Genomic DNA, 15,887 nt, shown 5'->3' on the forward strand with positions numbered 1-15,887 from the left:
GGCCACCAGTGTCACTGTTGGGTCCTCCGTTGGAGGCCTCTGTCCTTTAGTGTCTGCAGCCTCCTTTGCCCTTTGTGAGGTCCCTTCTCCTAACCACGAGGGCCTTCCTCTGGGGACCACGTGCTTTCAGATGTTCTTATTCTGCTCCAAGGGTGGGGAAGAGCTGCCACGCTGCCCCCTCTGATGCCCTCCTGACCCTGGGCACTTCTGGAGGTTCCCTGTCCCTTTGGGCCTCACTGGACACTGAGGTCCAAGTTTCCCCTGCTTCTCTGATCTCCTGGGGTTTCCTGGGGTTTCTTTCTCCATCACCCACTCTGTCACGCCCAACCCCTCAGACTCAGGCATCTTCAGTATCCACTTCAGTCTTTTCCTGCTGCTGCCCCAGCTCTTTCGTCCATCTGGGCAGAAGAGCCGTCCACGCCCGGCCAGGCATCGCCTCCGCCGTCGGTGGGGTAAACTCTCTACTCCACATCACGTAGGCTCTCAATCTTTTGGAGCGCTGGGGAGAAAAGGGGGCTTTTCTTAACCTTAAAAATCCCACCTTGCCCAGGAAAACGAACAAACCAAAAACCTTGGCTGTCAAGACTGTGATATTTATTACAAGTTTGGAAAACATTTTCAAGACTGCATTTGGGGGGCTCCATCTGCCACCACCAAAGCAGGGGCTGGGGAGGAGGAACGCACGAAAGACCAGCATCGCTTTTGGTTGTCTCGGCATGTTTGTTACCCTGCGCTCAGAACCGTGCCCCGCGCCCGGCTCCGGCGCAGTAGCAGTGGAACGCCCGTAAATGTTTATACTGACATCTCACCACACCAGCTGGTCCTCGTCCCCACCCAGGCAGTGCCAGGAGAGGGAATGTTATTAACTCTGTTCTGTCGGGAGCAGCGTGATTAGCCGACTAGCCCGAGGTCGCCCGGCTGGCAGAGCTGCCAGCAAGTCCCGGGTGGCAGAAACAGATGCCTCCTCTCCACACCGGCACCGGCCATCGTGCCTGCCCCCCGTCCACAGATGACGTGCCGGCTGCCCAAAGACGCTTCCTTTCTGGCGAGAGCAGGTGGATGAGCAGGCAGCCACGATAAGAGTCTCCATCTGGGTGCGGGCTGAGCAACGGGTCCCCTGCTTCCAGTTCCTCGAGAGGGTTCCAGGGGCTGAAGCTGCTCTGAGGGCCCAGAGTGGGAGGCAAGGTGTGGGTGGTGGAGGTGGAGTGGGTATCTGCATCCTTTTCCTGCTGTCCTGGCCAGAGAGCCCAGGCTCGGGCAGGAGCCGCCCTGCAAAGCCTCTGCTCAGCATCGGGCGGTCACCCTCTGGAGCGCACGCTCCGTGCCAGCCTTCCGTCTGCCCGGCCTCCCACCGTAACCCCTCGGAGCTGCCCGAGGTGGCTCAAGCTGGAGGCGCTCAAGCCAGGCCTGCTCCTCAGCTTTACGCTGACTTAATGTGGGTTCCAGTAGCTTGAAAACATGAGCCACCATCCTAAAGGGGAAATTCCACATCAAGGATTTCCTGTGGTAACAAAAGGCCAGGAACACCTTAGGGACCTGAAGCTTTTGAAAATTCTTCTGGGGATTTCACATCTTCCCCTTTTGAAATCCAGAGGAATAGGGTTGTGCATCTTGGCAAAGCTAGCTTAGGTGTCGTCACAAACATCCCAATTATCTTGTGTTAGCAAGCAGATGCCAGCTGGAGAATGTTAAAATAACAACAACAACAAAAACCTATTGCAGACACTCCCCTGGGTGTTTGCTAAAAAGAAGGAGGGAGGGCACTGCCCTTGTGCAGCAGCCTGGGTGACTGTGTAAAGTCTAAAGACAGGTCTAACATCAGGAACTTTTAAAAAACACCAGCCTCAATGCCCTCGGCCTTTGGGTCATTTTCACGTTTGCTTTTGAATGATTCGTGATTACCTTGATCTCCTTTCCCTCCTAAGAGAGCAAGAACTGACTTTGTGGATGGTAGGGAGGAAGTGGACTTAATCTAGATTCCAGAGACCCTTCGGAAGAAAGATAGCACGAGGCCGTGACTTACTGCCAAGCCAGGCAAGGCTTCCTATAGGAGTGGAATCAGAGATAGCTCTGGGGGTGCTAGTGGAGCCCTGGAGGTGTGGGGTGGAAGGCAGCCAGCCGGCCAGTCACTCAGGCCCGGAGTCTGGCACATAAAATGTCAGGGGCTTGGCTTGACCTGAGCAGGGAGTGGGAGAAACAATTTAAAACGGCAGAATAGATTGTCTATTTTATGTATGGTAGTGTGTATATGTTAATCCCAGCCTCCTAGTTTATCCCTCCCCCCCAACCTGAGAATCTGAAAAAGAATAGATATATTTATATAACTAAATGACTTTGCTGCACACCTGAAACTCACACAACATTGTAAATCAACTATACTCCAGCATAAAATAAAAGTTTTTTAAAGACAAAAAAATAAAACAGCAGAATATAAGACTTCAAATTTAGCTGAAAAGTTTGGGCTTTATCCTGTCAGCTGTGGTTTGCTGTTGACCGTGGTGGACATGATAAGAATCATCTTTTAGGCAAACCAGCCTGCCTTTGCTATGAGGGTGCATCCCTGGAGACAGAAGGAATTGACAGGGGGCACCGGCTCTGAGGCAGCGTAGGGGGTCAGAGAGGGCAACAGCTTTGCCCCCTGGGCCACTTATTCGCTCAGCCTTGGCCAAGGCAGGAACCTCTCTGAGTTCCCAGTCCTCCAAGTGCAAGGAGGAAATAATAATCCTCTCCCCACTGGAGCTAATCAGGGAGTTAGTGAGATAACCACGTCGAGCACAGAGCATGGCAGACCCGCTGATGCTGGTCCCCTTCCCTTTGCTTCACTCTGTAGAGCGGTGTCCACTGGTTTCTAGCTTGGCCTCAAAAGCCTCAGGCAACATTTATTTTAGGGGCATAGCGGCCCCAGTTCTGCTGAAAGCTGAACTTGGGAGGCAAGATTCCAAACAGACCAGTAAGGGAGGATTAAGAAAAGACAGCTGTGTGTGAATGTCCACTTAAGTGCCAGCTTTAGAGACATTCTGCTTCCCTTAAGCCTAATTAAACCTTGAACAGAATGGGGAGGCCACAGGCTTCCTAACATTCGTCCTAATGATGCCGTCTTTTGTCCACTTTATTCCTCTTAGAGAGCCCAGTCCGAATCCCTGAGCGATCTGACGTGTACCCCAGAGGAGGAGGAATACGACGAGAAGCCGCTACCCAAAGTCAGCACGGAGGAGAAGCCCAGCCCTGGGCAGCAGGAGGGGGGACAGGACAGAGGCGCTGAGGCTGGGGGGCAGGCGACCATGCTGCTACTTGCAGGGCCCCGTGCGCGGCGGGCGCGCCTGCAGCATTGCCCGGCGCTCACTGCCAGCACCGAGGAGGAGAACCCCCCGGGGGAGAACCCCTCCAGCCGTCTGGCCACCCCGGAGGTCACGGAGGTCACAGAGCCCGTGTCGAGCCCACACCCCCGCTCGGAGTCCCCGTCTTGGCCAGAAGGCTCCCCGCACCCTCACCCTAATCCCGACAGCAAAAACCCGAGGGAGGAGCTGTCCCTGGAAACCCGGTGTCCCCCCGGCGGGGACACAGCGGACGAGGTGGTTTGTGCTTCAGGAGACGTCGAGGGTCGATTATCTCCCTGCATCCCCGAGGGGGACACGACCCCTCCCGAGCCCGGCCCCATAGCCACCCGGGAGACGCCCTCTGGTCCCGACGGGCCAGACCACACCGGCCCGAAGGAGGTGCGACCGACCCTGGATGCGCCGGGTCCCGAGGGCGCAGGGCCAGAAGCCCCCGCCCCCAGCCCGCCGGCCCCCAAGAGCTGCTTGAAGCACAAGGCCTCCGCTGCGACAGCGAACGCGAGCCTCGGCGCGGGCCCCTCACCGCCTGCCTCCGAGGCGCCTGCAGAGGCGCCCGCACCCCGATCCCTGGACCAGGAGGCGGCGCCCCCGGAGCCCCCCAGGGCCGAGCAGGAGGGGTCCCCCACGGAGGCGGCGGCGCCGGAGCGCAAGATGGAGCGAGGAGGCCGCGAGGCGCGGGCCGCCAAAAAGTTCTCGGTGTCGTCGGGCCGCGAGTGGCCGCGCGCGGGGTGCCGCCTGCTGGAGCCCCGGGGCCCCGCCGTCCGGCTGCCGCTGCGCAGGAGCGGTCCGGCCTGGAAGAGCGAGGCCGCCCTCGAGGACCTGCCGGCGCCCGCCGAGCCCCAGGGCCCGAAGCCCGGACCTCGGAAGCCGCCCGCCCCGGCCGAGCGCGGCTCTCCGGACGCGGCCACCGCGGACCCCGGCCCGGCCGCCCGGGAGAGGCCCGCGGGCGGGGACGGAAGCCCCTTCCCCGTCAAGCTCCGCTCCACGTCTCTGTCCTTCAAACACAGAGAAACGCCCTGCCCGGAGGGGAGGGGAATCAAGAGGTACAGCGCGGAGGTCAGGCTGGAGAAAGGAGGGCTGACCCTGCTCTCCAGGAACGACAAGGGTCCGCCCGGGACGGGCCCCGCCGCCCGAGGCGCCAGGTCTCCCAACGAGCCGGGGAAGGCGAAGACCCGGTCCGCCGAGCAGCTCAGCTCCAAGCCGCCCCTGCCCAGGAAGCCGCTGCTGCAGACCCTCACCCTTCCCCAGCTGCCCGCGCCCCCCGACGCCAGCCCCCGGGACCCCGAGAAGGTAGGGCCGCCCGCCGACCCCAGGAAGGAGAGCCAGGCGGCGGAGAGGAAGTCGCCCCACAGGGCAGCTGGTAAGAGGCCCGCGTGGAGCAGCCTGGGGAGGGTGTTCGCGAAGGGTCAGGGCCATGGGGAAATCAGGTCAGTTGGAATGCCTTGCTGGACGTCCGCAAGGTATCGATATATAAATGCATTGGGTAGAAACCTTGCCGGGGAACTGGAGGAAAAGTCAAAATTCCTGTTGGTACCACCATGTTTGATCAAGAGTTAGGAATAGAGACTGGGGAAGGGAAACAAGTATCAGGGTTTTGTGTAAGTTCTGAGAAATCAGGAAAATGTAGAAGCTCGTTTTGCAGCGTCTTCCTAGAGGAGCTGGGCCCCTCAGTGGATCACTCAGACGCTTTCTCCTCCAGAAGGGGTATCCCTCCTGGGCAATGTGCGCTCTCACGGGTGGAGGCCCTCCTGGGGCCTCACCTGGTTCTTGGTTATAAGTGAAGCATCTGGCTCCACTGTCACTTAACATAATTCCGACTTTTCCCCCAAAGGAAGAATTTCATCCTGTTTAATAATAATCAGGCACACAGGGCCCAGCCTCACACAGGAAGAGTCCCTTCCGTCGGAGTCATGAGTCTTCGTAAAATCTGAGTTCTTCATCAGGTGGGCCTGAACTGTCCCAAAAGGGAGACGGTGTTAAGATCGGGCCAGAATGTAAGAATCTTGTAAAGCAACTGTCTTTTAAAATGAGCAGAGACAAAATAGGTGACCTACCTTTCTCTGTCTTTGACATTTGTCACTGTATATAGTGTTTCAGATGGAATCTGTTGGAAACGGGTATTTTCAGTGGAGCTAAAGAATCTCTCGTTGTTGGTTTCTTTTATTGATGGAAATCAGTGTACCAAAAACGGAACTAGACATGCAAGTCGTGTGTGTGTGTGTGTGTGTGGGGGGGGTGATGGGAGCACGAAGGAGAAATTTTCCACGGCAGATTTTATAAAACAACACAACTTTCAGGATATTTTAAGTGGCTGCTCTAAGTTCAGGACCCTGTTTAATCACTGCATTGTGGAACAGAGAGGAAGTAGAACCCAGTTCTCTCGGGGACCCCACGCCTTAAAAGGAGGATAAAGCGTGCACACAACGACAGGTTTAAAGACATTCTAGTCTTTCATGTCTTCTTCCTAGGAAGCTTTAGTAAAAGTGCAGTGTATAAGGGGCTCTAAATTCTTAAGGCGATACCCAAAGATGCAGGCGATTTCCAGGGAGAAGTTTTGGGAAAACGCCCCCAGAAGAGCCGGCATGTGCAGCCTTCCTGATCCAGGCCCCTTGGCTCCCCTGTGATTTGCTGTTGCTTCTGCTGCTACATTAGGATCATCAATGAGGGAACTTTGGGGGAGGTTCAAGCTGTAGCTGATTATCAACTCTGCAAATTGCCAGGTTATTGAAGCTATTATAGAGTGATTCAAAAAGCCATTGAAATAGCCAGGGCGGAGGAGGGTGCAGATAAAACCCTGACATCAGCACCATCCACCGTCGTGGGCTGGAATTTTTTTTTTTTTTTTTTTTTTTTTTTTTTGTGGTACGCGGGCCTCTCACTGTTGAGGCCTCTCCCGCGGCGGAGCACAGGCTCCGGACGCGCAGGCTTAGCGGCCACGGCTCACGATCTTCCCGGACCGGGGCACGAACCCGTGTCCCCTGCATCGGCAGGCGGATTCTCAACCACTGCGCCACCAGGGAAGCCCCGTGGGCTAGAATTGAAGATGTCTCTCGCAGGCTTGCTGAATGAACAGAACTTAAAGACAGGATACTCAGATTCATGGTCAGATCTGGAAAAGAAGCTTCAGAGGGTGATGCTTGACACATTGATAATTTATAACTTCCTCAGCTTAAGCTGTGAGAGTCAGGCTTTGTTCATTGTCAGCTGGCTGGAATGGTCTGTAGTTAGAGAGCTTCTGTTTTTTTCTTTTGATTTGTAAAATACAATATAATATTTCTTAACGGCTTTGCTTAAATAGAAGAGAATTGTGTTGTCCGACTAGCTTTAATAGCACTCCTGACTCAGATGAATTCTGGAGTGGAAGAATCTAGGTTGCTTCAGGGGGCAAGAGTAGTGATTTTCATTTCGATGCAAAGAGAGGAGATAATTTTTACATTCTGTTGGGAACCCACCCTCCCAGGGTGGACGGTGTTTGAGGGACGAGAGCCAGGCAGGCTGGGGCTGCTGTCTGGTGCCCCCTGGGACCGTGGGGTCTGGGGGCTGTCTCCTGCAGGCCAGAGCAGAATCTCAGAGCTCCAGGCTCCCAGAGCCCCTCCATGAAGCAGCCTCCACCCCTTCCCCAGACCCCGGGTCTGCTTGTGGTTCAATTCGTTATTATTCCTGCTCCGGTCCTCATGGCTCCCAAATTATAGCAGCTGAAGGCAATTAAATTCATGTAAAACATACAGATAATAAAACGTTGTAATAACAGTATTACCCAGTTTTCCAGGAAGGCCTAATTATTGCTGTTTATTATCTCGTGGTGACAGGCGCTTTTACCCAGAGCTCCCAGATGGGCCGCCATCTCCCCTGCCCCCCTTCCAGGGGTGAGCTCCATAAAGTTGGGTTATGGAGGTGTCCCAGATGGGCACCGTTCCATCTCGGGGACCCTAGCTACTTTGTCCCAGCACTCCTGCTCCGTCCCCCACCTGTCCCCTACACCCTGTCTTCCTTCCTTGAAGATGGAGAAACCCCGGGGGTGTGGGATTCGGGGAGGATAAGATGGTTGTTGGCAATAAACAGAGGAGCCCAGCTTGCCGACCGGGCTGAGCCTCACAGGGCACCTTGGGGTGGTCGCTGTGAGCGCGGTGCGTCTGTGCTCGTTGACACGAAGGAGACCAGGGAGTCTGCTCACTTGCCATAGGAGGTGCACGGCCCTGGGTTATCAGGGCTGTTCGTGTGTGCAGACAGTCCCCGTCCTCCTGGTGGACCAGTCCGTCCCAGAGTCCACATCACCGGTCTGGAAGCAGCTTCCTGCGCACAGGATTAGAACTGGAACAGGGAAAACGGTGAAATACACGAAACATATAGAAAAACGTAGTCGTCCGTAGGTCCACTCTCCGGATGTTATCCCTGTTGACCTTCCTTCTAGTCTCTGTGTGTGTGTGTGTGTGTGTGTGTGTGTGTGTGTGTGTGTTTTATTTTCTACGTAGTGGTGGACACTTGCTGGATCTTTTGGAGAGCAGCAGGACAAAGCGCTGTTCTCACCAGGGGCCTCATTTGATAACCAGCCTCTGCCTCAAATCCATGCTCGTTCCCTCCAGCCCGGGCTGGTGACACTGGCACACCAGGTCCTGGAGCCAGTCCTCACTCATTCGTGCATATGCGTCTTTTCAGCAAACATCCCTGTACTCCTGCCATGCACACCGCACTGTACTGGCCCTAAGAGGTGGTCGGGAAGAGCACGCCAGCCTCGCTGTCCGGGAGCTTAGGGGCCTGGGGAGGCAGGTGGCGGCGACTGTAGGTAGATGCCCGTCTTTCTTTGGAAGGCAGGGAGATTTTCTGGAGGAAATGAGCTCGAAAAGACTGTCACCGTCTCTAACGACAAAGTTATTTCAGTGTATTCAAGTTCATTTAAGTAGAATACAAGGAGTTTGGTGGGATTTTGTGTTGGTTGTTTTGGGGTTTTTTGGTGTTTTTTTTTTTTTCTTTTTTTTTTTTGCGGTACGCGGGCCTCTCACCGTTGTGGCCTCTCCCGTTGCGGAGCACAGACTCCGGACGCGCAGGCTCAGCAGCCACGGCTCACGGGCCCAGCCGCTCCGCGGCACGTGGGATCCTCCCCGACCGGGGCACGAACCCGTGTCCCCTGCATCGGCAGGCGGACTCTCAACCACTGCACCACCAGGGAAGCCCTGTTTTGGGTTTTTTTGTATAAATATATATATATATATTTTATACAGGTCTTTTATTCTTAAAGAAAAGCAACTTTGTTCACACCTGCCTTTCTTTTTAGCCTATCCATACCCTCATGGTCCCTTCCTGGCAAGTGTGGTCCACACCCCGGGCCTCCGTTTCCCCGCCTTCCCTGTGCTCCTCAGACCGTGTACATGCGCCCGTCCTTGCTCGCCTCCCGGTGCGATCGCTCTCCTCGGCTAGGACACCCTGTAGCAGAGCCCGTAGTGAAGCCACACCCCCTCAACAGTTGTGCTGGTGGTCCCGCAGGTTCCCTTCCCTCGCCACCCTGCCCCCCAGGTGGTCCCGGTCCTAAGAGTGCAGAGCAATGCAGAGGCTGAATCCCGGCTTTCCAGCCAGAGAATCTCGGGGTGTGAAAAACCGCAGAAGGGTAACACCTGAGAAGGGTCCTTCACAAAAAGGTATGAAATCCTGAACTTGGCCCTGAGACGCACCTGCAGATCAGCACAGAAGAACCTTTGAGAATTTTAACAGGACCAAGTCTCAACATATAATACTCAAAATGTCTAGGATACAAACCAAAATTATTCCACCTACAGAGTACAATGAAAACCAAAAAAACTCTCAAAGAAAGAGGCAATCAACCCTGAGATGATCCGAAGGTTGGAATTATTAGAAAAAGATGTTAAAGCAACTGTTATACCATGGTTCCAAGATGTAAGGGTGAGCACTCTTGAAACAAATGGGAAGATTCTCTGTAAACAAATAGAAGCTCTTTTAAAAAGCCAAAGAGAAATTTTAGAACAGGAAAATATGATAACAGAAATTTAAAATTCATTGGAAGAGTTCACTAGGAGAATAGAGATGAAAGAAGAAAGGGTCAGTGAACTTAAAGATAGATCGATAGAAAACATCCTGACCACAAAGAGAAAAAAAGATTTTTTAAAAAGCCTTGGGGACCAGAGCAACAATATTAAAAAGTCTAACATTCATGTCATAGGAGTCAAAGAGAAGACGAGAAATAGATTTGAATAGAAACAAATATCTGGGGGCTTCCCTGGTGGCGCAGTGGTTGGGAGTCCGCCTGCTGATGCAGGGGACGCGGGTTCATGCCCCGGTCCGGGAAGATCCCACGTGCCGCGGAGCGGCTGGGCCCGTGAGCCATGGCCACTGAGCCTGCGCATCCGGAGCCTGTGCTCCGCAACGGGAGAGGCCGCAACGGTGAGGGGCCCGCGTACCACAAAAAACAAAAACAACAACAACAAATATATATATATATATATATATATATCTGAAGAAATAATGACTGAAAACTTCCTACATTTTGGAAAAACAAATTTACAGATCCACGGAGCTCAGGCAAATTACTTTTGCACCCTTGTAAAAAATATGGCCATATCGTTTGGTTTTACTTCACCTTTTCAACAAATGGTTGTGGAGCATGTGAACATCCATATGCAAAAACGTGAACTTTGACCAAAGTCTCACATCATATACGAAAATTAACCCAAAGGATTCACTGACTTACAAGTAAAATGAGGGGACTTCCCTGGTGGTCCAGTGGCTAAGACTCTGTGCTCCCAATGCAGGGGGCCCGTGTTCAATCCCTGGTCAGGGAACTAGATCCCACGTGCTGCAGCTAAGACCTGGTGCACCCAGATAAATAAATATTTTTTTAAAAAAAAAAAGGTAAAATGAAACTATAAAACTTGTAGGAACTTAGGAAAAAAATTTCTGGAGCATAGGACTAGGCAAAGGGTTCTTAGACTTGACATCAAAGCATAATCCATGAAAGGAAAAATTGATGCATTGGACTTCAGAATTTAAAACTTTTGCTCTGCCAAAGACCCCATTAAGAGGATGAAAAGACAAGCTATGTGTTATGAGAAAATATCTGCAAACCATATATCCAGTGAAGGACTGGTATCTAAAACATATAACGTATTCTCAAACTCAACAGTACAAAACCAAAAAATACATTAGAAAATGGGCAAAAGATATGAATAGTTATTTCCCCAGAGAGAATATACAGATGGCAGATAAGCACATGAAAGATATTCATCATCAATAACCATTACAGAAACACCAATAAAAACCCATAATGAGATACTATCACATCGGTATCTCATTTTAGCCATGTTAGAATGGCTAACATTAAAAATGCTGGTAATACCATGTGCCCAGGGGGTTGCAGGACAACTGGAATTCTCACTCATTGCTAGTGGAAATGTACAACAGTACAATCACTTTGTTTTTGTTTTTATTATTATTTTATTTATTTATTTGGCTGTGCGGCCAGCAGGCTCCTTAGTTGGGGCACGCGAACACTTAGTTGCGGCATGCGTGTGGGATCTAGTTCCCTGACCAGGGATCAAACCCGGGCCCCCTGCATTGGGAGCGTGGAGTCCTAGCCACTGGACCACCAGGGAGGTCCCTGGTACAGTCACTTTGGAAAACAATTTGGCAGCTTCTTACAAAATTAAAAGTACACTTATCTTACAGCCCACCAATCCCACTTCTAGGTATTTATCCTAGATAAAGGAAAACTTAGGTTACACAAAAGCCTGAACACAAGTGTTTATAGCAGCATTATTCATAATCACCAAAAACTAGACACCACCCAAATATCCCTCAACTGGCCAGTGGATAAACAACCCACACAATGGAATATTAGTCAGCAATAAAAAAGGAACGAACTGTTGACACACATGATAACGCATGGATCTTAAATGCATATGCTAAGTGAAAGTAGCCAGTCTCAAAAGATCATCAACTGTATTATTCCATTTATATGATGTCTGAAAGAGGCAACAATACAGAGACAGAGCAGGTCAGCAGATGTCAAGGTATGGGCGTAGAGGTGGGGTCTGACTACAAAGGGGCCGTGCCAGGGAATTTCGTGGAGTGTTGACATTGTTCTGAAGCCCATTTGTGATGGCTCTTAGAAGAATCTAAGCACGGGTTCAAACTCATAGAACTGTACGACGGAAAAGGTGAATTTCACTATATGTAAATTTAAAAATAATCTTTTAAATGGCACAAAAAATAGGTAGTAGCCTCTTTTCCACCCACCTCTGAACCTCTCTAATCACCCCCCCAACACACATACAGAAGGAACCACACTAACAGCAGTCATGGCTACATCAATGTTGATATATAAGCACAGCAGTCCTTTTTTGAAAAATCACAAAAATGCATGTTGGCTTGCAATTAGATATTTTCAGTCCACAATAAAGACTGGGCATCTTTTCTGATCAGACTGAGCCACCTGTCCTCATTCTTTTTAAGGACTACAGAGTACATTTACCATATTTTATTTAGCCATTCCCCTACTGAAGGGAGTTCCAATTGTTTTGAGGTTTTTTCCCTTTTGCTGATGGTGGTGCAGTCACCCTCCTTGTTCGTTTTAGCTCTGTGTATTCACACAGTTGTTTCTCCAGGCTAGATGCTTTTTTTTTTTTTTTTTTTTTTCTTTTTTGACTGCGCTCTGCGGCTTATGGGATCTTAGTTCCTCGACCAGGGATTGTACCCCGGCTCTTGGCAGTGAAAGTGTGGAGTCCCAACCACTGGATGGCCAGGGAATTCCATATCTAGGCTAGATTCTTTTTTTTTTTGCAGTATGCAGGCCTCTCGCCGCTGTGGCCTCTCGCGTTGTGGAGCACAGGCTCCGGACGTGCAGGCTCGGCGGCCGTGGCTCACGGGCCCAGCCGCTCCGTGACATGTGGGATCTTCCCGGACTGGGGCACGAACCCGTGTCCTCCTCATCGGCAGGCGGACTCTTAACTACTGCGCCACCAGGGAAGCCCTAGGCTAGATTCTTAAAAGTGGGTTTTCTGGCTCACAGAGCTTGTGAAGTTTTAATTTAATACACAACTTCAAATGACCCTCCCTCCGTAAAGGTCGTACCAGTTTACAACCTTCTAAGATCAGGGTAGAGACTATTTCTCCACCCCCTCTTCAGCACTAGGTGTTATCAGTCTATTTTTAATTTCTTTTTTTTCAATCTGATGAATGAAGAACGTCAGTCATGTTTTACACCTTGGTCAGCAAGTCCTGGTCATCCTAAGGTGACATGTCTTTATCCACCTGCACCCAGGTCAGCCCTCAGCAACCTCTAACCTGACACGTGCAGCACCTCCTCCCCCCAACTCTCTCCTCACCCTCTCTTCCCAAGTCATGGGTCTAACCACGGAGCTTTCCTCTTTAAAACGTCCCGATGCCTTCCCATTATATTTAGAATAAAATTCACAGTCCTGCGTGAGGCATTTAAGGCTTCTTAGATTCTGGCCAAAATCAACATTTCCGCCTTCCCAAGCTCATCTGCCGCACTCCTTCCCTCCCTCTGATATCTCCAGCCCCACCCCTGCCACCTGGTCCCTGAGAACATAAGGGGCTTTGATCCTCTGCAGTGTCTGTGCCCGGGTGAGGGGCGGGGCTCCTGGCCTGCAGTGGGTGGCCCTCAGCTGTGTGTGTGTGTGTGTGTGTGTGTGTGTGTGTGAGAGAGAGAGAGAGAGAGAGAGAGACCAGGTGCTGGGACAAAGCTAGCCAGGCAGGTGCTGGGTGGGGGGATTGAAGAGCCTGGATTTGGAGGCTTGACTCCGAGGTGCCACCCCTCAGGGGCTGTGGGATTCGGAGCCATTGAGTTTCTCAACCTCTGCGTCTTAGCTTCCTCCTTTGTAAAATGAGGTTAGTAGTAACTCACGGGGCAGCAAGAGCATTTTCCCTGCCACCTGTGATACACAGTCTCACGTGGTACAGGTCATACTTCCGCAAGGAGGTACCGAAACCTCCGGGCGGCGGAGATCAGCGTGCGGGCATGGACTCTCCTGTCCCGGTTCTGCTGAAGGCACCACTGCGTAGATCTGAGACCCCAGAGAGAACGTGTGCAGGATACTGAGGGAGTCACGGACCACCACCACCACCTCCCTGAGTGTACACGGGGGTCCTAAGAGGGGCGAGGAAGAGAGAGCGATTGTAGGGTCACAGCTGCAGTTCTGTGAGTCCTCAGCTCAACAAGGTGGCACCAGGGGAGCCTCCCTCATCCCGAGGGGGCCTCCCACGGGACAGGGACGGGACGCAGGGACTCTGGGGACAGGAGCCCGTGTGGGTGGAGGGGAGCTGAGCTAGCCGGGGAGGGTGGGTGGTGGGTGGGAATCTCTCAGAGTCAGTTTGGGACTCTGCCAGACGCACCCGGGACACAGCCCACCCGGACGGTGGCGGGCGCCTGTCCCCCACCCCCTCCCTCCCAGACCCCCAGCCCCTGGGGGAGGACCCCCCCCCCAACCCTCAGCTCAGATGCCCTGCATCCAGGGGGACAGGAGACAACGCTGACTCAGCCCAGAGGTGACGCCGTGTTCTGAAGTGACCGCAGTGAAACTTAGGCCAAAAGACTTGCCCAGAGGCACCTGGCGTGTGACCCGGGGGGCTGGGGGGAAGCGGCGTTTGGGGCCGCGTAGACCACTTTTGCGGCCAGTGTCTTCACTGTAATGCTCTGCGGGGGGAGGTGTCAATGGGGGGTGGCTGTGTGCTCCGGAGGACACGTGGCAGTATCTGGAGACGCGGTCGAATGTCACAACTACAGTGTGAGGAAGGGAGATACCACCAGCATCTAGTGGGAGGAGGCTACACGTCCCACGATGCACAGGACAGGCCCCCCAGCGCCCCCAGCAGAGAGCTATCCAGCCCCAAGCCTCGGTAGTGCCAGGGTGAGTAATAGTTGCTCGTCACCCCATGATAAGCAACGATGGGAGGGCGTGGCATGTGGGAAAGTTGCGGGGTCATTCCCCTTAATATGATACGGTGTGCGATGTAGTGAATGAAGGTTAGGGATCCAGAAGGCTGTGTCCAATGCCCCCTTGGGGACACATTGGCCGTGTCACCCTGAGCAAGTCCTCTGCAAGTGAGACTCTGTGTTTCCATCTCTGAAATGGGGATTGAACGTATTCTACGTTACAGGGCGAGTTGTGAGGGTCTTTATGAACACGATACTGCTCTGAAAACTGAGACCTAGTAACCCTTAGCTGTTACCGTTTCTTGAGGGATGAATCAGGGAAAGCTCCCTACCTGTCTGGGGTTGGGAGGGGGAGGTGTAATAGAGGAGGGCAGATCCAAGCTCCGTGGACAAGAGCCATCCCTCCACGGATTGGCCACTTGGTGACCACTCGAGACAGAATTCCAGCTGTTCCTGGAGAGCCACCAGGAATCCAAGGTGGGGTGACTGTTTACATTCTGAATTGTAGGAGGATGCCGTGTAATATAATAGTTTCACTACTCTTCCTCCTTTGCTGAGCTCAAAGTTATTTTCGAATTACAGTGCCTTTCCGTCCCCATATGCTTATAAGGTCCCAGTTATATCACCTGCCAGGTAATGGAGACCAGCTGTCTGTGTACTCAGAGAAGGACTTTGGTCATTGCCTTCTGCTTGGAGACTTTTTTTTTTTTTTTTTTTTTTTTTTTTTTTTTTTTTTGCGGTACGCGGGCCTCTCACGTTGTGGCCTCTCCCGATGTGGAGCACAGGCTCCGGACGTGCAGGCTCAGCAGCCATGGCTCAAGGGCCCAGCCGCTCTGCGGCATGTGGGATCCTCCCGGACCAGGGCACAAACCCGCGTCCCCTGCATCGGCAGGCGGACTCTCAACCACTGCGCCACCAGGGAAGCCCCGGAGATGGTCTTAATTGCACACACAGTGGTGCGTGAGCAAATGGACTTTCAATCTAAGCTCCTCCATCACAACTCTGTGCCCTTGGAGCCTGTCGCTGGCTTCCTGGTTGCCACCATGAGGTGTGGGGTTCAGGCTGGACACTGGGACAAGGTCTGCCAGCCTTCACGTGCGGAGGCCCAGGCTTAGCCCCTGAACTCAAGCAAAGAGCCTGGCCAAGTGTCTGACCCTTGGGCCCCACCCCCAGTACACGTGTCTGCCCGTGATCAGATGCCCGGCCCTGCACATCCAAATCAGGTCAGTGAGTAGGTGAAGGGAAGGTAGGTTTCAGGGGGGCTGGGGTGACGAGATCCCCGCAGTGCCTCCTGACTTAGAAGGAGGGAAAGGGGTGAGGACCGGTTTGCCCTGGTGGCCGAGAAAGAGGCTCTCAGGTGCAGTGGCTCTCCTCCCTGAGAGCTGCATTTTGCCACTGAGCTTAGAGAGGCAGGTTCTCTGCCCTTGCTGATCTGCGGTCTTATTTAGGAGAGGAAATGAAAGCAGGAAGAAGGATTCAGGGTAAGCCACTGGAGAATGGAAGAGCAAGAGTAGGGTCGTGGAGGGCAGCAGGCGAAAAAGCAGGTGGTCCCAGAACTCCAGGTGCATGGAGGCCCGAAGGGAAGTGAAGAGGATGGGAAGGGAGCTAGATCCTTCTCCAGGTCACTATGCAAGCGCCGCGTGAGTTGC

The 15,887-nt window shown here is 52.8% G+C and overlaps 1 protein-coding gene across 6 annotated transcripts in view; it reads left to right on the forward strand.

The window, feature by feature from the left end:
• CRACDL (CRACD like) overlaps nt 1-15,887 on the forward strand; it is a 125,552-nt gene that overhangs the window by 99,782 nt on the left and 9,883 nt on the right. For all 6 annotated transcript variants that reach the window (XM_067007131.1, XM_067007130.1, XM_067007128.1 and 3 more), the window contains exon 7: nt 3,123-4,695. In XM_067007131.1, the coding sequence (XP_066863232.1) occupies nt 3,123-4,695 (1,573 nt within the window). The remainder of the gene's footprint in view (nt 1-3,122; nt 4,696-15,887) is intronic.

This window comes from Kogia breviceps, chromosome 11 (genome assembly GCF_026419965.1).
Source record: "Kogia breviceps isolate mKogBre1 chromosome 11, mKogBre1 haplotype 1, whole genome shotgun sequence".
In the NCBI taxonomy this organism is placed as follows: Eukaryota; Metazoa; Chordata; class Mammalia; order Artiodactyla; family Physeteridae; genus Kogia; species Kogia breviceps.